This window comes from Gossypium hirsutum, chromosome A12, assembly GCF_007990345.1.
Source record: "Gossypium hirsutum isolate 1008001.06 chromosome A12, Gossypium_hirsutum_v2.1, whole genome shotgun sequence".
NCBI lineage: Eukaryota > Viridiplantae > Streptophyta > Magnoliopsida > Malvales > Malvaceae > Gossypium > Gossypium hirsutum.
In genome coordinates, this window is record NC_053435.1 from 106,331,776 (window position 1) to 106,356,852 (window position 25,077).

A 25,077-nucleotide genomic window follows, 5' to 3' on the forward strand; every position below is an offset into this window, starting at 1 on the left:
ATTCATATTTATTATTATCTAAGTTTCAATATATTTCAATTAACTAGCATTTTATTTCTTGTCATAATAATACGAATATACTAATTATAATTGTTATTTTATTTGTTTATCATACCGGATAAATTTAATTATAGAAATAAATTCAATTGATTTACTTCCAATGACATGTTATCATTTGATTTAGTCTATAAAATTTAATAATGTAAATGTATCAAATATATATGCAGATGAATTATTGGTATTATAATAATTTAAAATTATAGATTTAAACACATTTAAATATATAATATTTTTCATTTTAAGGATTAAAAAGTTACGGAATATTTAAGAAATAATATTGCAAGAGGGAATTATTTAACCGATTAACAGTTGGTAAGTTGTTGCAGATGAGATTTACTAATGTAACAAAAAATAAAAAGGATTTTAGGATAAACAAATTTAAGTCAAGGCATTTGAAACTTATCAAAATTATACCAAAGATTATGTCATATGGTGCACGAAAGATAAAGAGGGGTTATGCAGTTGGAGGCTCTATCTGAGATGAGAATGGTATTTTTAGCAATCTGGTTTTGCACGGAATATAAATATTTGTAGTATTATTGAAGTTGAATTATGGTGTATTTATGATGGATTGATGTTAGTAAGGAAGATGAAAGCAAGGCGGGTGATCCTGGAAATTGACGGTTTAGCAGCTTTGAATTTTATCCCCATAAAAGGTGAGATGGATTATGATAAAGCTATGCTAATAAAAGACTAGTTGCTTGTATTTGGGAAATTGAACTCAAGCTTATGCCTCGTGAAGGGAATCAATTAGCGGATTGAACGACGGTCATGGCTTTCATCCTAGAACCAAGTATTTGTGTTTTTCCACAACCACCAGATATAATTCCTCAGATTCTACATAAAATTTAAATGATTTTGTAATACAAAGAATGATGACAATTTAATTCTTATTATTTTATTTATATTTACCGAAAAAAATTATCGAAACTGTATAAAAATTACCAAAAATCAATTTTTATTTGTGACTAATAAAACCATACCAAACATATAAAGTTTTATATCAAAATTTACCAAAATCATATCAGTTTTTTTTTTACCAAAATTATATAAAAGGTTAATTACCAATATTAATTATACAAGAAAACTAAAATTTCACCAATACTATTCACAAAAAAAAAATCACCAATACTTACCATAATGCTACCAAAGGTAACAAAAAAATATGTATAAAATTCACCAAAATTATTTTTTTTCCAATGATTAACAAAATCATATCAAATTTTATATAAAAAAAACTTACTAAAATTACATCAAATTTTATCAAAAATAATTCATTTTTATTTGTGTTAGGGAGTGGGGTGGCATCCACATTCGCTTTGTCCTTTGTCCTTCTATACATGCATGCATAAATATGTAGTCCTTTTGATGGAGATAATTAGCAGATCACATGAGTCGGCACTAGGCGTTAATGAAACTTTAATAATGCGAAATAATTAACCATGTGCCTCTCTTTTTAGTTTGTTAGCTCTTTGCCTTTCTCCTTGTAGGGATGACAATCGTGTAGAACGGATTGTTTTTTCTGTCTCAATTCCATGTGGTTTTTATATATTTTCATTTTAATGTTGTTTCTAATTTGATTTTATCTAGAAATTTAATATTTGGAATGATTTTGGAAAAATAATATAAATTTTATAATATTAATTAAACTATTATAAAATTAAATAAAAAGTACCTAATTAGAATATATAAATTAGTTATATTTTTTAAAAAATTTGAGTGGTTGATACAAAGTACAATAAGGGAGAAGAGTAGAGAGGAAGTAGGAAAGAGTTAGTGCTGGGTCTGTGGAAGCTAATTCACCTAAAAATGCTGAAAGCCATAAAAGAACAAGAGGACATGTTAACTAAGGGAGAAAAAAGATTTGCTTAGAGTAACTTTAGGGTTGAAAAAGTCAATCTCTTCTTTGTCGTTATAAAGGTATTTATAGTAAAAATGTCATTTTGTCCACTAGTGTGATGTGATAAGTTGCTATAAAAAAATTGTCATCATGCAAAGTGTGAAGGACATGCACTATGGGATTAAGGGAGAAATTAGGGGGACTAGTAGGACCCCCTAAAATAGATAAATTTTCACTTAGATCTTTTAAAATTTTAAATTAGTGAAAGTAAAATTACACTTTCGCCTCCCTTAAATTATAAAGATATAAGCTATTAAAATTGTAAAATTATATTTTTGCTAAAAAAATACAATTTAATTTCACCCTTCTAATTTCATTTTTTTTAGTTTTGCCCTTGCATGGAATCCATTCCATTATGCACTCAATCAATACGAGGTTATGACGCCCTTTATTGCATTGAGGACGTGTTCACACTTAAAGCGAGTGCTTATCTCATTATCTAGGAGTCGGTGGGCTTGTCAAGAGTGCTTAACTAACAAATGGCCTTGAAAACAAAAGGGTGTCACTCTTATGGTCGGGATGAGTGATTAACTAGGACATTATCTCAGGTGTAGTCAAAGAGGAAATCTAACACTTTCTGTTTTATTGACACTTGTCCAGGTAACAAAGAGATATAATACACGTAATTTGATTTTCTTTCTGCGAGGTAATATGAATTTGATTTAAATTTCTTAATAAAAATTCATTCTCACCGGAAACTTAACTTTCAAACAATAAATTCAATCTTATCAAATCAAGACCTCCCAAATTTAAATTATTTTAGCACATGAATACACATAATTATATTTAATTTAAAATTAAGTTTGCATTTGCTTGAATTTAAATTTCAACTCACATTTGTTATTTTTCACATCTAACAAAAAAAAGTATTTTCCTATTTTCTACTGGGTGTTAATCCCACCATTAGTTGATCCATCTGTTCGAAAAAAAAAATCATATTTGTGCAGGAACAGGAAAATTGATTGACAGATTTGAACTTTTGATATCACCGATAGGAGCAAGACATGTGTTAAGCTAATAATAATTAATATTATTTATTTTTTAAGATTAGTTAATAACATTATTTATACTGGCCATATAAATTATTATGATTACTTAAAGAATATTGTTTCTAAGGTAATCATAAATTAAAAATTATTAATAATATATAAGAATTAATTACTAAGATAATGTGCAATTATGAAGATATAGTGTGATTAGAATTTAGCAAGTGATGGGTGGTTGTGAAGGCTTTGCTTTATAATCAATCATGCATCCAGATTCTACTAACAAACACCCCCCCATCACCATACTTTATCCCTTTAATGTCCACATTATTCTCAACTACTATTTTTTTTTATGATGAAAAGAAAAAAGTAATTGAAATGGGGTCAATCTCAATTCTCTTCATCTTTTTCTCAAAATGAAATTGATGAGGTTTAGCAGGTGATATTCTTTATGTTTAAACAATTAAGTTAAAGGGATAGAATTAATGGAATCGGTCTGATTTTATATATTATTTAGATCAAAATATGGATAATAAGTAATTGTTATATCTCCATTACATGTTTTTACACGTGTCATATAATGGTGAACTTTTTATCTTTTATAATAAGTAAGTCTCTAAATTAATTGTATGTAATAATTTTTACACGACACTGTAATAGTAAATTTGTATAAGATAATTTTCGCTGAATATACATAGGATGCAAATAAAATTAATTATTCAACTGTCTTAATACATCATATCCTAAAACATCGCATTACAGTCACTACAAGGTAACATAAGTATAATCCCAATGCTAACAACCTCTAAATACACAAGTAACTCTATCTCCTAACATAAAAGCTCATAAGAATTGCAGGAACCAAGTCCCTCTCTAGAGATCATTCTCTTCCAACCTCAAAATTCATAAAAAAAAACACCCAACCAACCTTCAATCAACTCCCAAGGCCCAAGGTGAACCACCGTCCAAACCACCACTTTATCAGTAAAAATAATTAACCCAATAAATTTATTAATTTAGTAGACTCCGTAAGAGATTGAAGTTGATGTGTGGTTAAATCAGAAACAGATTTGGTGTACATTGCATGAATTAGAAGAAAAGTTGTTTGGTGGGATTGGTTTTGGCTGGGAAAGCTAAAAGAGTGGTGTCGGGTATTGAATATGATGACTCAAAATTCTCGATTTTCAATCGCCTTTTGCTGTCTCAGTAATGCTGACTCATTCCCACGTGTAAGTTGGGTATTCCCTTTCTACATTCATGAAAAATGAATCCATCCTTTCGGTCCAAAGTTGCTTTTTTCAGTACGATATTTGGAAGGCCAAACCAATGTAGCTGGGTCGGCTTTTTTCTTAAAGGATCTTCCCTTTTTTTTACTTGTGGTTTGGTTGATGAATTTTATGGAAGGAGAAATATAACAGATCACCCTTTTGTTGGTAGAGATGGAAATGAAACAGTTGGTAGACTTTGTTTCACTATTTGGCTTAATTCATTATTAAATGTGATGTATAATTTTAAAATTTATTACCATTTTTATTTTATTTTGTTTTAATTTAATTTTTAATCACATAAATATTTAAACATAATATTTTAAAAAAATATTTAAAGATAAAATATATGAACTTTTTAATAATATATTATTACAATTTTAGCCTTTTAATAATTATATATACAATGATAAAATGATAATTTTATATAATAAAGTAGTACGATATAAGTAATTACTGTAACTACTTTATATACATTGTCTAAAAGGAAAATTCCACCCACCCAACCAACTCATGTTCACTTTCCAATGAAGAATCCAAAGCAAATCGATTTGAAATCTATGAAACGATCCGAGTTTTGCTATCCCTATTTGTTGGTAAAGAATACTCCATATTTTATAGAATGTTTCTATTGATGTATCACCAATTCATGTGTAGAGTTAATGAAAAATAGTGAAGTTTTTATGAATAAATATTAAAACATTAAACTTTAAATTTTATATCTAAATTTTAAACTCAAGGGTTATTAATATTTATTTATGATCGTTAGGATTAATATTCAATTATGTTATTATATAAAATTTTTAAATCTTTCATAATTTATTGTTTTATTTAATGATGATATGTTATGATATTATTCACTGATAATACACAAGACTCATGCGTCAACAATGCATCAAATATTATTCCTTTTTGTATTTTATATTTTTTGCATATTAAAATTTGACTAGTTTTAGTTTTATATTTTTAGAATCTTAGCTCTTGGCCTAGTCACACTTGGTGTTTACGCCAAAACCTACTTCGTGGGTTTGAACCAGAAAAGTAATCATGTTTGTAATGTATGAGTTAGTAGTGATTTGACTTTTACGAGGGGCGTGTGAGTTAAATGTAAATATATCATGCGTTTTTTTTCATGTCATTAGATAAATGTTTTTTGTTTTAATAAGGCACTTCAAAATAAAGAAATTAAAAATGATTGAATTAATTTTATAATAGAGGTTAATCCTAAAAAAGAATATATATGCTACGGGGACTTGATGTAGAATTTAACCAAAAAATAGTATATTTTTATCGTAATTACTGCTTTGGATTACTTGATTTTGAATTTGAATTAATTAAATTATTATAATCTAGTATTTAGGGTTTAGTACCCCTTGTGATATATTAAAAGTCAGATCAAAATAGTAAATCAAACTGTTATCTTGGAGCTTTTTGAAAACCTAAGAAAGAAGTAAAGGGAAAAAAAATGTTATGAAAATAGTAAAAAGAATGGAAAATGAAGCTTTGTGATTTGAATCGAAGGTGATTATCCCATGTGATGTATCAACTTTACTTTTGTGATCTCTACACGCAATCAATTGGATACATTTTTGGGAACCCAAAATAGCCCATGCTTTATAGGTCTATTTTTTGGATTTTGAAAAGGGGTAGCAACATGAAAAATTCAAATAAGACAAAGTTTTAAGTAGTTAAAACGTTGATATACACTAAAGCTAAAATGGACAGACAGTCATGTGTATCCAATTTCCAAAGCTAAGTGTTAAGTAATCAGTAGGTGGAAGACAGTACAAAATCATGTTCCACACAACTGGTTTTTGAAGGCAAGCTAAGTGTTTGGAAGACGTAATTATCAAACATTATATGTTTTTTTACCAACAGTGATGTCTCACAATATTGATATATATTCTCTCAATAAAATTTGAAATATAAATAAATAAATTCATAATTTTAAACGTCAACCACTCTCGATGCTTAATTTGGTACTCCAAATAAATCATTCATTCGAATTCGATGCAGGGACCCCTCCGGAGTTTAATTCAACTATAACCGTTAAAGCCGAAAGAATCAGTTAACCCCACTGATGCAGACGTGGCAAACAAGCCATGCATCTTTAAGAAACCAGATTGAGATTCTATTTATTATTTTTGTCTTTTTATTATTTTTTATAACAAAAAGAAATATTGAGTTGTCAAAATTCCAACCTTAATCTAACATCAACTAAAATTTTTAAGAAATTATCAAACATTTTATAAAACAATAAAAAATATAATTTTTTTAAACTTAAAAAATATATTTGTACTTAAAAAAAAACTCATAATTTTAGATATTTTAACTTCAAAATTCCAACCAAAATCTCTTTGTTTCTTACGTGAAACTTTTTATAAATAAAATTTTTAACTTAAATGTATGATTATGGAGTTGATATTCCTTGAAAAAATAATTAAAAAAATTATATTTATGATAAAAGTAAGTAAAATTATTATGAGTATTTTTTAAATGTTTTTACAATATTACAGTATTTAGAAGTGTTATTGGGATGGGTCGGGCCCAACTAAAATTTTAGGCTCGAGCTTCGTCCAACCCAAAAAATGAGTCTAAAATTTTACCTAAGACTAACCCACCCGTATTAAATTTTTTATATTATTATTTTTATATAATTTTTAATATATATAATACATCAAAAATACTAAAAATATTAAAATAAATGTTTCCCAAAAAATTGAAAATAAATTTAAAAAAATGTATACTTAAATAACACTAATATAGTTATAACTTAATAACCAAATGTCTCTAAAATAGTAACAAAAATTAACAATAAAACAAGAATGGCACAATATCCATACAATAACAATAAAACAATAGTAACACAATAGTAAAATTATAGTAAAATAGTAAAAAAAATAACAATAAAATAACAACAAAATAGTGAAAAATAGCAAGAAAATGGTAAAAAAGTAATATTTTTTTTGCATATTCGGGTGATGCTAGGTTTAGGTAAAAAAAAAACCTTACTTGATACCCAACTTATTATCTAAACAAGCATTATATTTTACTTAAGTCGATTTTTGAAACTTATATTCTTATTCAAATCCTTTTACTTTTTAAGCTATCAGATGGCCAACTCAGAACAAGTGCAACAGTATTTAACTATTTCAATTAAAACTTTATTTAATAATTTTAAGAATTATTCTTTACAGATATATTTTCTTTCTCGTTAAGTCAAATTATTATTTATCGGAGTTACCTATGAAGAAATATGGAAGTAAAAAAGCAGCATGTTACATCGGCGTTGTCACTGGATGACTGGAAGGCAAGATTTAACGCCATTATCTGACAAATCACCACGTCAGAAAATTGAAAAAAAGCTTACCAAATGTCGGTGGACGATGGAAGTATTATTATGATACCATCCTTGTCACTTTGGGTTCACCACCAACACCTTCCAATTAACTTATCTCTCTCCCCACCATCTTCTCTATATAATCTCCCAACTCTGCTCCACTCATTCCTCCCTCCCCTCCTTTCTTCTCTCTATCGATTCAGCCTCGGAGATTGGAAATAAATATTAAACTAAGAAGAGTTCTTTGTATACTACATGTGCCGTGGAATCCCATAGTTTGCACTGCTTTTTATGCTATTAACTACTAACCTCACCGTCCATCTCCGTTACCATCTATAAAAAAAACTGTTCTACTACTCTTCCTTTGTTAATTCATAAGAGGAAATGGGTGAGGAAGTTAAGCAGGTGAGGGTCTTTGTTCATGGAATTAAGGGAAAACAATTTGCATGCAACATAGATTTACATTGGCTTTTTGTTTTGATTGATGTTTGGCAGGAACAACAACCTCCAGCAGAGGAGAAAACAGAAGACAAGGTGGAGGAGAAGCCTGCCGAAGAAAATAAGGAAGAAACGCCACCACCGCCACCGCCTCCACCACCTCCTTTTGTATTGTTTGTGGACTTGCATTGTGTTGGATGTGCAAAGAAGATTGAAAAAACCATCATGAAGATCAGAGGTAAATTAGGAATATTCCATTATTAATCCCTTATAATGAATCACTTAATTGGGTATTAATACTTTTTTCTTTTTTTGTATTGGAATTGTTTGGGTAGCAGGTGTGGAAGGAGTTGTGATCGACATGGCTCAAAACCAAGTTACTATAAAAGGAATAATCGAACCCCAAGCTATATGTGCTAAAATCATGAAAAAAACCAAGAGAAGAGCTAAAGTCCTTTCTCCTTTGCCTGCAGCTGAGGGTGAACCTATCCCTGAAGTTGTTACTTCACAGGTATAATTTCACCCAAAAGCACAGATAAACAATAATAATAATAATAATATTAATGTTTGGGTTAATTGTTCCAGGTTAGTGGATTAACAACCGTGGAACTTAACGTAGACATGCATTGCCAAGCCTGTGCTGAGCAACTCAGGAAAAAGATACTGAAAATGAGAGGTATATATAGTTAGTTAAGCATTGGCATAGATCTGGTTGATGCCAATTTTATTGAGTTTTTTTTTTTTATCTTTCATGTCTATTTTACTGTGCATATTTTTACTGTGCATATTTGGGTTTCGTAGCTGTCTATATATTCTCCTCTTAAGAGTATAATGTGACATAACATTATACTCAATCGGTAATTTTATTGATTTTTGAAGCTTAATAATTGATACAGGCATACAAAGTGCAGTAACAGAGCATAGCACAGGGAAAGTTACAGTGACGGGTACCATGGACGCGAACAAGCTAGTTGATTACGTGTATAGACGCACCAAAAAGCAGGCTCGGATCGTGCCTCAACCGGAGCCTGAACCGCAACCGGAACCCGAAAAACAAGAAGAGAAGAAGGAAGGCGAAGAGAAGCCATCGGAAGAAGCTAAGCCAGAAGAAAACCCGGATAAAAAGAAGAAGAAAAACCAGCAGCCGAAGAAGAAGCCAAGGAAGAAGGCAACAATGAAGCTACTGGTGAGACCAAGGAAGGAGAAGATAAGAAAGAAGACAACAATGGCAGCAACAATGAGGATGAATCTATGAAGAAGATGATCTACTATTATCAGCCGCTCTACGTTATTGAACGAATGCCACCGGCACCTCAGTTGTTCAGCGATGAAAATCCCAATGCTTGCTGCATTTCATAGTCAAATGATCATACTAGTTGACAGTATATAGTGTATATGTATATATTTTGTTGAGTCCGTGCCACTGATTATGAGAATTTTAGAGCAAAGCGGTGGACGGATCGCATGATGATCAATCAGTGAATGTGGGGAACTCGGGATAATCATAATACAAGTGAGGTTAATAATAATATGATTATTATGTATTAAAATGTATCATATTGTTATTAATAATATGATTGTATGAAAATGTATCCTGCTGTAAAAAATAGAGTACACAAATTTTCTATATCAACCTACCTTTACAACAACATTATGATGGTAAAGTTTATTGTAAAATTTATTTTTATTCTCTATAATAAATTTCTATTTATAACAACAATTTTTTATATCAAATTTTAGTACAAATAATTTTAATCTCAAGTGAAATAAAAAAAAACCAATAATTTTAGTTAAAATAATATTTTAATAATTTATTTAAATTTTGCATAAAAATAAAAAATCTATTAATCATTTTAATTATATGAAAATAATATTTAATGAAGGAAATTAAATTATTCAATTTTATTAAAAATATGATCTAAATCTCATTGATCAATATTATTAATATATTATAATTTTTAATTTAAAAATTAAAAAAAATCAAATATTGTTATATGAGGACCATTTCTTTATAACAATTAAAATCTTGACAAATAAATAAGACATTGAGTGTATTAGAATTTGATAAATTGAATACCGTAAAATGTTTTTAATTCTATATATTTAATAAATCACGAGTTTTTACCTAAATGAAATTTCATTTAAAAAAATAGATTTAAAAATAAATAAATAAAAGGGACACGTAATAATTTTTAGTCTTTTAAGTTGTTATTCTTTTACCAGTTATCTTTTGTTGCTTGTGTTGGGATGTTTAACTTTTCATCTCATCCGACGCAAAAAGAAAGAAAGCAGCAGCGCCTGAGTTTCTGAAATGATTCACTATGACTTAGAAGATTCCTTAGTGGAACATCAGCTACTGGTACTAAGTTCTTCGTCTTAACCTAAAACATCTTCATCGTAACTATCAATTATTATAAATATCGATGACCAAAAAAAATAAAAATAGATTCTTAAAAAAACAATTGTATTATCAAATCATACGTTAAAAGTAAAGGATAAAATCACAAAAGTGATAAAAAAGAAGGTATAAAAATGGTAGGTTTGGGAGATTCTCTCAGAGGAAACGAGAGGTATGGGTTTCACATGGTAGGACCTCTCTTTCTCTCCTTGCTCCTATATTATGCGGTCTGAGTCATCCTATTAAAAAATGCCAAAGACAGGCACCTGAATCCCACGCCCACCATCTGTATAATTCTAACGAGGCACATGCAACCTTTTAGAGCCGATCAATGCGTTGCCCTTGTCTGCTTCTAAAGTTTTTAGTAAGGACTAGAAATTGATTAGTAAAACCTTTAAGAGCCTAAAAAATAATTTTACAACTGGTCCTTTGGTGCCGCCTCTATCTACTGCTTGAATCCACAACTTTCTCAACCAATCCAAGTTATCTTTAACGTCAGAAAGTATAGACTTTTGGAAGTTAAGTTAGATTAGAGACTAAAGTAAATCCATTATTAAAAGGTGGGGGGGGGGGGTAAACATGAAAGGTTGTGGATTAAAAAGTTGAAGAAAGAAAAAGTGTAAGTTGATTAAAGCAGCTTTTATTGACTAACTGCCATCACTGTAAATAAAGTGACCCAACTGCTTTTATTGACTATTACTACTGAAGATTACAGTGTCATGTATGCTGCTTTTTCTTTTGGCTAATTAATTTGCTATCTAACACTTGAAATTAGGGGACCTGCAAAGGCACTTTGAGATACATATAATCCAACTGCATTTAGGATAACCTCTTGTTTTTATTTAAGTTCCAATATCCGAAAGAAAGCAACTTCTTTGTTAAGAAAACAACAATCCACATGGGAGCCAAACTACATATACACAATAATTTATAAGAATTATCCAAACCCCAGGATGAAAAAAAGAGATGATTCAATGCACTTTTTATAAAAACAAACAGATATGCTGACACATCATGTACCCCCTACCCAATTCAACATGACACCCTCTTCATTGAAAGGATTCATTTTCGCTGATCATAAAGTATCTTTTGATTTATACAAATAAAACAGACCCCGAATCAAGCTACTATGATGAACCATGAAGCCATATTAATCATTAATTAAATTAAAGAAAAGGTGGGGTAGAAATTAAAAAGAGGCTATACTAGGGTTACTTTTCAGGGAATCCAGGCTCTTCCTACGTCTTTGAAAAACTCTTATATAAGACCTTTCCTGGATTGGGTGCAATGATCACCAAGAAAATAGCAACACCGGAAAGAAGAAAGATCTAGTTTCAATTAGGAGCTAGAATGGCGGACATGCAAATAGTTGTAGCTAGCAAGAGAGTAGAGCCGCAGTACGTGGAGATGATGGTGCCTTTGTATTCTTACGGGTGCGAAAGGAAAGTCAAAAAGACTTTGTCCCATCTCAAAGGTATACCTAATTATTTTCTTAGCTAAGACCCTTGTCACTTAATTTCAATGTTTCCCCTATGTTTTCTGCTACTCCATTCTTAGATTACAGGCCCAAAGCCCACTAATATTGTCAAAGGACTTGGAATTGTAAATCTATTGAATGAATTTGGTCCATTAAGCTCTTTTTTTGTTTATTATGTGTGTATATGCAGGAATATATTCAGTGACGGTGGAATATGATCAACAAAAGGTGACAGCATGGGGAATATGCAACAAATACGACGTGCTATCAACGATGAGAAGCAAAAGAAAAGAAGCTCGGTTTTGGAAACCCGAAGACAACGTCGAGATGGAAGATGTCGAGGAGGAAGAGCCGTCACCGTCTCTTCCTCGTAAGGGATTCAACAAGCCTTCTTTGGCTCTAATGAAGGCTCGATCTCTAAGCTGGAAAGCATGGAAAAAAGTATTCGCCCGCTCCCTTTCTTTCTAATAGAGGATTTTACATGACATTGCATGCATGCATGTCTTGATGTTTTTCCAAAACAAGGAAAACGGAAATGAGTGTAAATTTTGATATTATCTATGTTTTCTTCTCTCATTTTGTAAATAAATTTCGGCTTCAAGATAGTCGGTCCTTGCCAATGTTTTGTGAAATTTGCTTAGTTTTAATGGATGCTGACCAAATAAAATCCCAAACAAATTAATTCTCTAATACATCCATGACACGTTTAAAAATGTCATCGTCCCTTTCCTCAAACATAGCTAACCATATGGAGAGGGAAAAATAATTAATGGAAACTAATAACATAGTTTAATTAAGTTCATCGAGCTTAATTGATAAGGTTTTGCAGTTTCAGACTAGAAATACAAAAACTAATCAAGTTAATGATTACTAATTAACGCCCAAACCAACCTTCAATTGACGACATATTGTTGACATGTAAAGAGAAACATTCATTCCATCATTATCAACTCCAATAATTTATTGATTCATGATGACAAATAATAATGTATATATAATAAAATAGTAATAATTCCATGGATGAAATGAAAGATGAACAAAAAATCCAAAGTAAAAAAAAAAAAAAAGGTGGGGATAGTCGGGTAGATACTAACATGATAACCCACTACCATTGCCAGTTTATAAATTTGGCTGCATCTTCCTCTCTTTTTTATTTTCTCAGGATTCAAACAAATTCATTGGATAAGCGTAAAGTGAATTCACTTTTTTTGCTTATTATAAATAACATTTTGGAATTGTAGGTCTTTTTAAAAAAAAGGGGGGGTTCAGTTTTTTTTTTTTTAATTTTTAATTATAAGAAAGCTTTCTCTGGAGAAGATGATAAAAGTGTCGACTATGGCGGAGCTGTTAGGAGAATGCACGGCGGCACTAGCGACGGTGAGGGAGAGGGTGTTAGCACCATGGCCGACCCTTCATTTCCGTCGTCTCAGCTTTTCATATTCTGCTGCTTCTGCCGTCCTCAATCAGGATTCTTCTTTCCTTGTTTACTTTTAGTATATATCAGAACCTCTTATTATTATAATTATTATTGTTTATTTATTATTATTTTTAATTGTTATCACTTATCAGAACTCTTCCATGTAAATTTTGAGGAAACCCATTTTGTTTGTTTATTTTTTTTTTCAATTAAGTGCTTAATTATATATGTGAGAGTACTTAATTTAATTCATGGGTGTGGCCAGAATTCTATATTAATTTCTATGCATTTATGTCCCTGCTACCAGTTCTTGAACAAGCTTTTCTTTTTCTTTTTCTTTTTCTTTTCCATATTTTTTGCTCTTTTTGGAAAATACTAAAATAAATGAAAAAATAAAGAAAAGATTGCAAATGTGAGCTCTGAATTTCAGTTTGTTAGCAATTATGCATATTTGTATTATATTCTATATATAATCAGTACATATAGATTGTTTCTATGAATTAATGTGAGCAGAAATGAAAGGTAATAATAACATTTTAAACTTTATTCGAAAAGGTGAAAGAATATATATTTTTTAATTTTAATTTGATAGATGAGGGTTGCTTTTTATTTTTAACAGTAAATCCATCACATTTCACTATTTCTTTAGACTTTTTTTCATTTTAATTCAAAATTTTATTTGAAAAATAAAGGATATCTCTTTAAATCTTTTATGACTTACGTATTGGGTTAATCCCACTCACTAATTATTGTAGATTTGGCGTTTTGAGTCACGAGAGTGAATGATGTCAATTTTTTGGAGAACCCCAAAATAAATAAAAACAAAGGGCTAAATCCATTATCATGAAGCTAGTTTTGAAAATCACCATTGCCATTATTGTCTCTCCTATTCTCCTTCCCCCACTCACCAACTGTTTTTATATTTACCATTTTTCTATGTTATTATTTCAAACTCCAAAAGAAAAAAAAATTTAAATGAAAAACCAAAATGGTAAATTGGATTTCGATGACATGACATTTTACCTAATTCTTGTTTAGAATTATATATATATTTTTTTGGTGATAGAATTATAATTTATTAAGAACTGGTTGGATGATAAATTAACTAATCCAAATATACAAGTTTTATGTCACTGTACAGTATTTGATACCTGTCTCTGGATGATGTCAACATAACTGTAAATCAGGCATAGTTGATCTATCAATTAATGGACCTTGAGTTAAGCAGCGAATCTTAACACTATGCATCTTAACTAAGATTTTATGGGACCACGTGGAAGTACGTATTATTAATTGTCAATAGTTTTAAGACGTATTATCTTAAGATGTAATATTCTACATCTTATTGATATTATTAAAAATATGGAATTAAAATTTCATGTGAATGACCTTAAAAAATGTAATTAAGCTTATCTCCCATTATAAAATCATCATGCAAACAACTCATATTCTCTCGCATATTCTTTCTCAATCCTTAACCGCTCCCACCAAAAAGCTTCTTTACTGGCCCTCACTCAAGAACTCCATTGTATAAACCAGTACCTTCCTCCTTGTTAATCCTACCGTTTAACATAACTAATATTTGATCTTTATGCCATCGATCGTTACTAATACAATACATGTTTATGCTCCTTTTTGCTTGCATAAACAATGTTTAGTATTTTTGGGAGTGCCAATAAGTTTTATTTCGCATTTTACATCATTAACCAGAAAACTATAAACGAGCTTCTCCAATTACGAAACAAATGAACAGTTGAAAGAGTGTCCATGTTGACGTAACCAAGTAAGCACAGTGGCACTAATAGTTCACCACTCTCTGGAATTTGAAAGTTTGAAGACAAGTCACAGAACTCTCTGTCCTGGCATTCACCCGATGTCAGCTGTTCCCCAACCCACCATTTCTCTGCCAACCCCCAACCTCAATTCCATCCCAAACCCCACAACCCTCCTGAAAACCCTCTCTTCTTCCCACTCCCTCGCCCACTTCAAACAAGTCCACGCCCACATCCTCCGTTCCACCCACTCGCCCTCCCATTCCCTCATCCTCAAACTCCTCTCTTCTCCTTCCTCCCTTACTCTCTCTCCATCTTCTCCCACCTCCCTCACCCTCTCCCTTCCCTCTCCACTCCCTTTCTCCGCCACCTCTCTCGTAGTTCCAAACCCGAGTTCGCCTTCTTTGTTTACCAAAGACTCAGGAATGAAGGGATACCAATTGACAGGTTCGCTTTTCCTCCGCTTTTAAAGGCTGCCTCCAGGGTTGGCTGGTTAGCTGAAGGGAAAGAGATTCATGGCTTTGGCTTTAAGTCGGGTTTCCATTCCGACCCGTTTGTGCAGACCGGCCTTATGGTTATGTATGTCGGCTGTGGGAGACTTCCGGAGGCCCGGTTGGTGTTTGATAAAATGTCTTACCGAGATATTGTTGCATGGAGGATTATGATAGATGGGTATGTTTTTCAATTTTTAAAAGTTCCCTATACTTTAAATAAAAGATAGATACTTCTGAATACAAAAAGACTTGTGTAATTTCGATGAGACCTATTGGCCCAGAGGGCCTACATGTGAAGTAAATAATGATTTTGAGTAATTAAAGATTGAATAAAATTTGTATTAATAGTGAAGTAAACTTATGAGGAAGTAGTAGAAAACTTTATTCTTATTTTTATTTTTTGAGATAAACCAATGTGGGCTTGTTTAATGACTTCAGTTGTTAACAGCTACTGCCAGAGTGAACTTTTTGATGATGAGATGAAGAGGGCTAATATCGAGGCTGATAAGTTTGTTCTCTCCGGTATTCTTTCTGCTTGTGCTCGAGCTGGGAATCTGGATTGTGGGAAAGCAATACATGACTACATTATTCAGAAAGAGCTTGTGATTGATGCTCATCTAAGGTGTGCTCTTGTGACAATGTATGCAAGTTGTGGTTGCATGGATATGGCTCAGCAGTTGTATGATCAGATGAAACCAAAAAACGTGGTTGTTTCAACAGCCATGGTTTCAGGGTATTCAAGACATGGGCGAGTCAAGGATGCTCGATTGATTTTTGACCAAATGGTAGAGAAGGACTTGGTGTCTTGGAGTGCAATGATATCTGGTTATGCTGAGAGTGATCAACCTCAAGAGGCTCTTAGATTGTTTAAGGAACTGCAAATACTAGGAATAAGACCTGATCAGGTGACCATGCTGAGTGTTATATCAGCTTGTGCAAATCTGGGTGTACTAGATAAAGCTAAATGGATACATGTATATGCTGATAAGAACGGTTTTGGAGGAAGTTTACGTATTAATAATGCTCTTATTGATATGTATGCCAAATGTGGGAGTTTGGAAAGAGCAAGAAATGTTTTTGGGAAAATGACAAGCAGAAATGTAATATCTTGGACCGGTATGATCAATGCATTTGCTATACATGGGGATGCCAATAATGCTTTAAGATACTTTCAGAAAATGAAAGAGGCTCGTGTTGAGCCAAATGGAGTTACATTTGTGGGCGTGCTTTATGCTTGTAGCCATGCAGGGCTGGTTGAGGATGGCCGAAAGATCTTTGCATCCATGATTAATGAACACAATATCACTCCTAAACATGAACATTATGGTTGCATGGTTGACCTCCTTGGCCGTGCTAATCTCTTGAGAGAAGCTGTTGAGATTGTAGAGACGATGCCTTTTGCACCCAATGTTGTCATTTGGGGATCCCTCATGTCTGCTTGTCAAATTCATGGTGAGACTGAATTAGGAGAATTCACTGCCAAAAGGGTACTCGAGCTTGAGCCAGATCATGATGGGGCTCTTGTTCTACTATCAAATATTTATGCCAAAGAAAGAAAATGGCAAAATGTTGGAGACTTGAGGCAATTAATGAAAGAAAGAGGTATATCTAAGGAAAGGGGATGTAGTAGGATTGAATTGAACAATGAGGTGCATGAGTTTTTAGTGGCAGATAGGAATCACAAACAAGCGTATGAGATATATGAAAAATTGAATGAGGTGGTTAGTCGATTGAAGTTGGATGGCTATGCTCCAAATACTGGTTGTGTTCTTGTTGACTTAGAAGAGGAAGAAAAAAGGGAGGTGGTTCTATGGCATAGTGAGAAGTTAGCACTTTGTTATGGACTCATAAATGGGGCAAAAGATTCATGCATTCGGATAGTTAAGAATCTTCGAGTTTGCGAGGACTGCCATACCTTTTTGAAGTTAGTTTCGAAGGTGTATAGGAGGGAAATTATTGTCAGGGATAGGACAAGGTTCCACCATTACAGAGATGGAGTTTGTTCTTGCAGAGACTATTGGTGATGTTTCTTGAGCCTTTTCTCTGCTCGGAATTGTTTATGGATTATGGTAAAATTTGTATTGGAATACCAACAGTGAGTTGCTTGGAACATGACTGCTCTCCAAACCTTGTAAAAATTTGTTAAAAACTTTATTTAAAGGAACCTTTTCTTTTCTTGTTCAACTTGGATATTCTTCTTTCGTGTTTGCTAGCTGTTGAAAGTCTGATTTTATAACATCATTCTGTTGAAAAATAAAAAATAAAAAATCATAAGCTACTGCATATTCTTGGTGGTCCATTAAACTACATGAACATAAGCCAATTTGTTGCAACACACTAGCTTTTCTTAAATGTGTTTGAAATTTGAAGTTGATCTTAGCTGCAGGAGCAAGATTTGTTAAAAAAGCATGGAAACATTAAAATAAAGATGGATTCTATTTTTAATATGATTATAGTCGCACACCTTATGGTATACAGCATATTTTCTGCATTTATCATCTGTTCATGTCACCAAAACTCAGATGACTGTCGTAATCGGTACGAATATGTTTGGATACAAATGTCAAATACGGGTATTTCAAAACATATGGGTATTTTCCATTTTTGTCGCTTGAATCCTTCCAGTTGCCTCCAATAATGTTCTTTGTCCAGTTTTTAATCAAACCCACTCCTGTTGTCGTTTCTCTTAGTCTCTCAAAAGCTCCAATAATGTTCTGCCCCTTAAGTGACAATGACATTCCGCAGCATTTCCATCTCACATGACACTACATATTTTTTAACACTCAAGATAAATCATTTTTATTCAACTATAAGTATCTGTGACTGTGTTGGGCTGCATTGAATCATAAGCATCATCTATTAAAAGATGATTAAGATGAGACCAAGCAAGCTAAGTCTAGTCTCTGTGATTTTGTCTGTGCTTTTGTTTTCCCAGTGTGTTCTTTCGCAGCTTCAAGTCGGATTTTACAAAGATACATGCAGGTTAGTAGAATTCATTGTCAAAGAAGAAGTGGTGAAAGCCATCATTAAAGATAGAGGATTAGCTGCAGCTCTTATGAGAATGCATTTCCATGATTGCTTTGTTAGGGTGAGTTTGGATGGTTGAGTCACTTTTACAACTTTACAGAACTAGATTAATTTCATCAGTTTATTTTGTATCATAGGGTTGTGATGCATCGATACTCCTTGATTCAACTCCGTCCAGCATAGCGGAGAAAGACTCTTTTGCTAATAACCCGAGTTTACGAGGATATGAAGTCATAGACAATGCAAAGGCTAGACTGGAAGTTGTTTGTAAAGGAGTAGTTTCCTGCGCTGACATAGTTGCATTTGCAGCAAGGGACAGTATAGAGATGGTAAAAACACGTATGCTTTCATTATTTAAGCAACTAGAATTCAATAAAACTTTTTCTTTTCTTGTCGAATTTTTGTGCAGGCGGGAGGCCTCGGCTATGATGTCCCTGCTGGAAGAAGAGATGGTAGAACTTCACTCGCCTCAGAGATAATAGGAAACTTACCTCCCCCAACCTTTAATGTCGACCAACTGACTCAAATGTTCGCAAATAAGGGATTTACACAAGAAGAAATGGTTACTCTCTCAGGTAAGGATTTAGATTCAATCAATTAGACCATATATTGATGCTATCAAACAACTCTATGATCAACAGGAGGACACACCCTTGGGCGGTCACACTGCAGTTCATTCAGTGACAGACTATACAATTTCAGTGGGACATTGAAGCAGGACGCAAGTTTAGATCCAACATATGCAGCCAAGTTGAAGCAGCAATGCCCTCAGGGTAGCATGGATCCTAACGTGGTGGTACCGATGACTTCGACTCCGAGCATTGCAGATGCAGGTTACTACATCGATATCCTAGCAAACAGGGGCTTGTTTACATCAGACCACACGCTGCTAACAAGTCCAGCTACAGCGAACCAAGTGGCTGAGAATGCAAAGAATCCTATACAGTGGAAGGCAAAATTCGCAGCGGCAATGGTGAAGATGGGGCAGCTTGATGTCTTGACAGGATCCGAGGGAGAGATTCGAGCCAACTGTAGGGTGATCAAAAGCTAGAGATTTGAACACATCAAATGTGTGATGATGAAGTTAAAAAAGTGAACTTGAAGCTTTTTAAAGCTGGATGTCACATAATTTGCAATAGTTAAAAGTCATAAGCACCAAAATTTGGATTAGTTGAAAGCACTATGGTTCGTAAAATAGGATTATCAAGGAAAGTGACAACCATATTATCATTACAATGAACCCTTTTCCAATTTTGAATGTTACAGTGACACGCAGTCAAGGAAAACATTCTGGATATTTTTGCATGATAACTTGTCTACATTTTGACAAGAAAACATGAATAAATTTGGTTTAAATATTGAAGTGGGTGGTGAATTCTTTCCAGAAGCTTTAGTATCAGATGATATTTTATTACAAAATCATTAGTTTTCATTAAATAATCTGGGATAAAATTCATATTATTTAGAGTCCTGGTCCCCCTTTGCTCCATTCAGCTTCTTAAAGAGATGATTAAATTATATTTGCCCCTCAAATATTTTAACTTTTTAAAATTATCCTTATGTCATTATTTTAAAATAATGTAACTTTATTTTTTGCCTCATAAAATTTTAATATAATCTATTTTAATATTGAATAAAACATTATATTTCACTAATGTTACATAACAACACATGAAATTAAAAAATAATTTAAATTTTATAAAATATTCAAAAATTAAAAAATTAAAAAAAAACCATAAAAATTTCAAAACAATAACATAAAATACACATGAAATATTAATCCAAAAATTATTTATTAATTTCTATTTGAAATTGAAATCTATGACTTAAGCCTCGCTTTATTGCCCATCAACTACGCATACTAATGGGGTTTATGTTTGCTTTCATTCTTAAAAGTTAACTGCCATAAATCTTTAATATTTAGGTGCCCTTTAAATATAAATAGATGATGCGTTTACTTACTGTATTATATATATTAATGAGAGAAAAAACAGAGCCCCCTTCATCTGCAACGTAGTTCCTGTGGGTTAGAGAGAGCGATGGAAAAAACAAATGAGGTACAGTGCTAATGAAGAATGGGGAAGTGGGTGGACCTTGACCCTGATATACCGTCTCTAATACTCCTCAGAATCCCAACTCACCAGAGGGTGTCAACCGCCTCTTTGGTCTGCAAGTCCTGGTTGTCATGTGTGTTGGATCCGTTCTTCTGGTCCGACATTGACCTTCTAGATTGGTACCGTCGCCACCCCTATCTGAAAATCAAATACGTTGATTCTACCGTCAGGAAGCTCATCCGTTGCAGCAAGGGCACCTTCCGCCGCCTATTTTCCGTCCGCATTGGTGACGCCGGCTTCGCTTTCACTGCTAACTGGTACTGCTATTTACCACTCTGATTCGTATCTTCTTCATGCATTATCTGTAATGACCTGAAATTCACGGGCACCGGAAAAGTGAGTTATAGGGTCTCCGTCTTAGTGAAATAAGTTCGAAAATAATTATTAAAAATATTTATGAGCCTAGTGATGTGTCTAATTAGGATCTAATTAAGTGAATTTAGCTTAATTTAGAGTAAGTAATAAAAAGGATTAAATTGAATAAAGGGTAAAAGTTTAATTATAAAGCAATAGAAAATAAAAAAGATTAAAATGGCAATTAAGCCATTGACTACAAATGAGGTGGCATATTGGTGAAATAAAATCAAAGATTTTTTTTAGGTTTTATATATTATAATGATTATTATTATGGTTTTATATTAAATTGTTATGATTATTTAATTGATAATATATTATAAATAAATTAAATAGAAGACAATTGTATGGTAATAAAATATACATGTGTAAGAATTGTATGGGTACATTTGTAATTTAAATATTTAATTACTTATAATTTAAGTATAAAAATATTTTATAATTATTAATTGTATTAATTAAATCATGAGATTTTTATTTAATAAGCAAATTAGATAATGACATTTGTAATAATATAAATATGTACACTTGTTATATAATTATTAATTTACTTAATATTAAAGTAAAAGATATTTTAATATATTATATTAATATTATATTATGTTAATAAAATAATAAAGTATAAAAGAATTAAAGAAATAAAGAAACAAAAGGAAATAGAAACAGAGTTGAAAACGGGAAGCAGGGGACAAAAAGAGAAAGAAAAAGGGAAAGAAAAATAAAAGAGAAAATTAGGATTTGAAGATTGGAGTTAATTTGGTAAGTCAATTAAGTCCTTTTTAGTTAATTTTGATGTTTTAGGAGCTTTGAAACAAGATTTTGATGAAATTAAGTTGATAGTTCAAGAGTTCATATGTTTCCAAGTAGGGTTCATGTTGGAAAAATTATGGAATTAGGGATTTAATTGAATGAATTCTAAGTTAGAATTGATTAAGGGATTAAATTGTAAACTAGGCTATAAGTTTTATGTTGTAGGGACTAAATTGAAGAAATTTCGAAATTAGGGAAATATGCTGGAAATTTTATAGTTAAATATAAGTTTAGACAAAATTTGAATAGAAAAAGAGAGTGAATTGGATTAAGAAAATAATTAAGTTTAGTTAGGATTAAATTGGGAATAAGGTAGGAGTTGTTTAGAAATTTAATTATTTATTATAATTAATGCTGTAAATAATAATGTAAATTACTATTATTTTCGTAGCCAACAAAGAACCTGAAGCATCAGCATCGAAAGGAAAGGAGAAAGTCATCGAGGACTAAAACAGGAGAATTACGGTGTGTATTACTATAATTCAAATTTTAATTATTATTGATTGCTGAAATTTTAATTGTTATGTATGGTAAATAAGACTTGAGGTAAGTATGTGAAATTGATATGAATATTGAGTGAAAATGAAAGTGATATAAATTGAATCAAATTGAATTGAATAAGTGAATTATGGAATATGTGATTATTTGAAAAGTGTATTCATTGAAAATAAATAAATTGTGACAAATGTATGGTGTTGATGGTATACACTTGTGTGAAAATTAATTTGTATATGAATTAAGATAATAGATATTTGAATTGAATGAGTATTGAAAATTTTTGTGTAAATGAAATTGAAATTATAAAAAGTAAAATAATACCCTATTAACTTGTCGGACTAGATTCGGTACAAATGGCATGCCATTGGATTTGTGATGTGATGAAGAGATTGTAGTTCGGCCGAGAGGATGTTTCTGTTATTATATACTTCGGTTTATCCGAATAGGCATTTAATGCCTTATTGGTGTGTTTGGGAGGATATATTATACCAGTGTGTTATGGAAGATTTACAATATTCCGGGTGTGTTTGGGTTGGACATTCTGGTGTGTTTGGATGGAATTCGCGTATCTGTCATAGACCGAGCTTTGTTAATAGGGTAAATAATTGAAATAAAATTTTGAAAATGAGATTATTTGTTTTAGCACTATTAAAAGTACGAGAAAGAATGTATGAACTAAATTATGAATTGAGTTAGTATGAGAAAAATAAATTATGAATTTAAGATTTATGAAGTAAAATAATTTTATATAAAAGTAGTTTAAATAATTATAAAATTTATGGTTGATATTTGTAATTTATTAATGTTAAAAAGTCTTGATTCATAGTAATACCACTGAGTATATCCATACTCAGCGTACGGTTGTTTCCGTGCGAAGGTTAGTAGAAGTCAAGTGTCCCGGCTCAGCATCCAGAACAATCCCGACTCCAACACAAACTTGGTGATGTATATTTTTCTTTTGGGTAAATGTGGCATGTACATAGATGTTATTTAGTCACTTGAATATGTATATTACTTTGGGTAGTGAAGGATGAATTATAAAATTTAGATGGTTAAATGAAATGGTAAGGAAAGTACATGATATTTTGATACATGAACATTAAGTTGTTAAATGAATGAAGTTTTTAATCAATTTTGAATGATGCTACGATAGTTATTAAATTAAAATTTTGTTAATAATATAAATATTAGTATATGAATGTGAAATATTGGTGTTGGTTGTTTTGGTTTGAATTTGCAGGAGGTTTAGGTAAAAATAAGCAGAAATGCTGCCGAAATTTTTATAAAAAAAAAATTAGAATACTCAAACAAGTCCCGTTCTACTTTTAATACGTGTTTGAACTTCGAGAGTTCAAGATAGGGACTTAATTATTATATTATACTATGAAAGTTATATTAATTGTAAATTATTCATAAGTTGTCTGATATGTCCGGTAATGCCTCATAACCTCGTTCCGGTAACGGTTTGGGGTTAGGGGGTGTTACATTATCTTTATAAAAAGTTTTGTTTTTGTTTGATGCTGTTTCCTTGTTTTCAGTGGAAGGTGTCTTAAAGTGTTGGAGATTCCCATGAGTGAAGTAAATGACAAGACAGTGGTAAAGTTTGCAGAATCTCTTGCAAGCCTGACTGTCTCGAATATTAGCTACTGTTCGAAGATTACTCAAGTAGGCATCGAAGCCTTTGGGAAGAACTGCAAATCATGGACTCAGTTAAAGAGAAATATGCCCCCACGAGCATTAGAGAGGTTATTAAACACATCAACGGTCAATGAGCTTGAGGCAATGGCCATAGCTGATTCAATGCCATTGCTCCAGCATCTTCACCTTGGTTTTGGCTGCTTTAGTGAGCGTGGTTGGTGCAATCCTTGCCAATTGTAAGGCCCTCACCCACCTTGAAATTCATGGATGTTTGAATGTGAAACTGGAAACTGAATTGGAGGACAGGTGCCGGCAACTGTTTGCTTTTAGGAGACCCCTTTCTTTTCACTGGCAAGGATGAACAAGATGATGGCGATGCTGAATATTCTTCCTCGGATTCCGAATGGAAGATCTTGTTTCTTCATCCAGGCTAATTGCTTTTGCGCTAGGTGTTCTTTGTGCTTACACAGATATAGTAATCAAGTTTAGTATTCACGTAACCAAAACTTGATTCATTAAACATTATACTATAGTGCAGGTAAATTTTTGCTTCTTGTCTAAAGATACTCTTTTAGACATGACTCTCCTAGAGAAATCAGAAGTTCTCCGAAGAAAATTGGCTGAGTTCAATTCAACAAGAACGATAAATTTTCGTATCTTCTTTTATTTGTTTAGTATGGTTATATTCTCTTAATGGTGACCCTGCTTACACCAGTAACAGGCTTCATGCCTAGCTTTAACATGGTCTTCCTGACTCTTTTCTCACTTCTGATTTGCTTTGAACTTCCATTAGCACCTGCAATCAATATTCAAAGCAAACTTCAGGAAATAACACCAAGTATATATATCAGACAAAGAAAAAAAATATAGAAATGGTAACATGCATATTCTTGGTGGTGCATTAAACTACATGAACATAAGCCAATTTGTTGGAACACACTAGCTTTTCCTAAATTTGTTTCAACTTTGAAGATGATTATGGTGAAAAAGGATGGTTTTTTTAGTCAAATTCTGCTAATAGACCTTGTATTTTGCTCAAGTTGTGGATTAAGTACTTGTACTTTAATTTGATCATTTTTAGTCCTTATA

The 25,077-nt window shown here is 31.9% G+C and overlaps 4 protein-coding genes and 1 pseudogene across 4 annotated transcripts; all 5 read left to right on the forward strand.

Annotated features, from left to right (window-relative positions):
* Positions 1-7,474: 7,474 nt before the first annotated feature.
* On the forward strand, positions 7,475-9,577 carry LOC107929600 (heavy metal-associated isoprenylated plant protein 9). The gene is given in 6 exon segments (XM_016861086.2): positions 7,475-7,956; positions 8,047-8,227; positions 8,328-8,500; positions 8,575-8,665; positions 8,886-9,100; positions 9,103-9,577. Coding segments are annotated over 6 exon segments (927 nt in total). The 5' UTR covers positions 7,475-7,935; the 3' UTR covers positions 9,349-9,577.
* A 1,949-nt stretch (positions 9,578-11,526) lies between these two features.
* Positions 11,527-12,469, forward strand: LOC107929533 (uncharacterized). Its single transcript, XM_016860974.2, has 2 exons — positions 11,527-11,861; positions 12,055-12,469. The coding sequence occupies exons 1-2, from the start codon at positions 11,738-11,740 to the stop codon at positions 12,330-12,332; spliced, it is 402 nt and encodes a 133-aa protein (XP_016716463.1). The 5' UTR covers positions 11,527-11,737; the 3' UTR covers positions 12,333-12,469.
* Positions 12,470-14,722: 2,253 nt separating this feature from the next.
* LOC107929488 (pentatricopeptide repeat-containing protein At4g14820-like) lies at positions 14,723-17,731 on the forward strand (annotated as a pseudogene).
* A 605-nt stretch (positions 17,732-18,336) lies between these two features.
* LOC107929494 (peroxidase 5) lies at positions 18,337-19,932 on the forward strand. The gene is made up of 4 exons (XM_016860929.2): positions 18,337-18,635; positions 18,712-18,903; positions 18,984-19,149; positions 19,216-19,932. The coding sequence occupies exons 1-4, from the start codon at positions 18,414-18,416 to the stop codon at positions 19,623-19,625; spliced, it is 990 nt and encodes a 329-aa protein (XP_016716418.1). The 5' UTR covers positions 18,337-18,413; the 3' UTR covers positions 19,626-19,932.
* A 614-nt stretch (positions 19,933-20,546) lies between these two features.
* On the forward strand, positions 20,547-22,455 carry LOC107929536 (F-box protein FBW2). Its single transcript, XM_016860978.2, has 2 exons — positions 20,547-20,945; positions 22,244-22,455. The coding sequence occupies exons 1-2, from the start codon at positions 20,650-20,652 to the stop codon at positions 22,257-22,259; spliced, it is 312 nt and encodes a 103-aa protein (XP_016716467.1). The 5' UTR covers positions 20,547-20,649; the 3' UTR covers positions 22,260-22,455.
* The last annotated feature ends 2,622 nt before the right edge of the window (positions 22,456-25,077 follow it).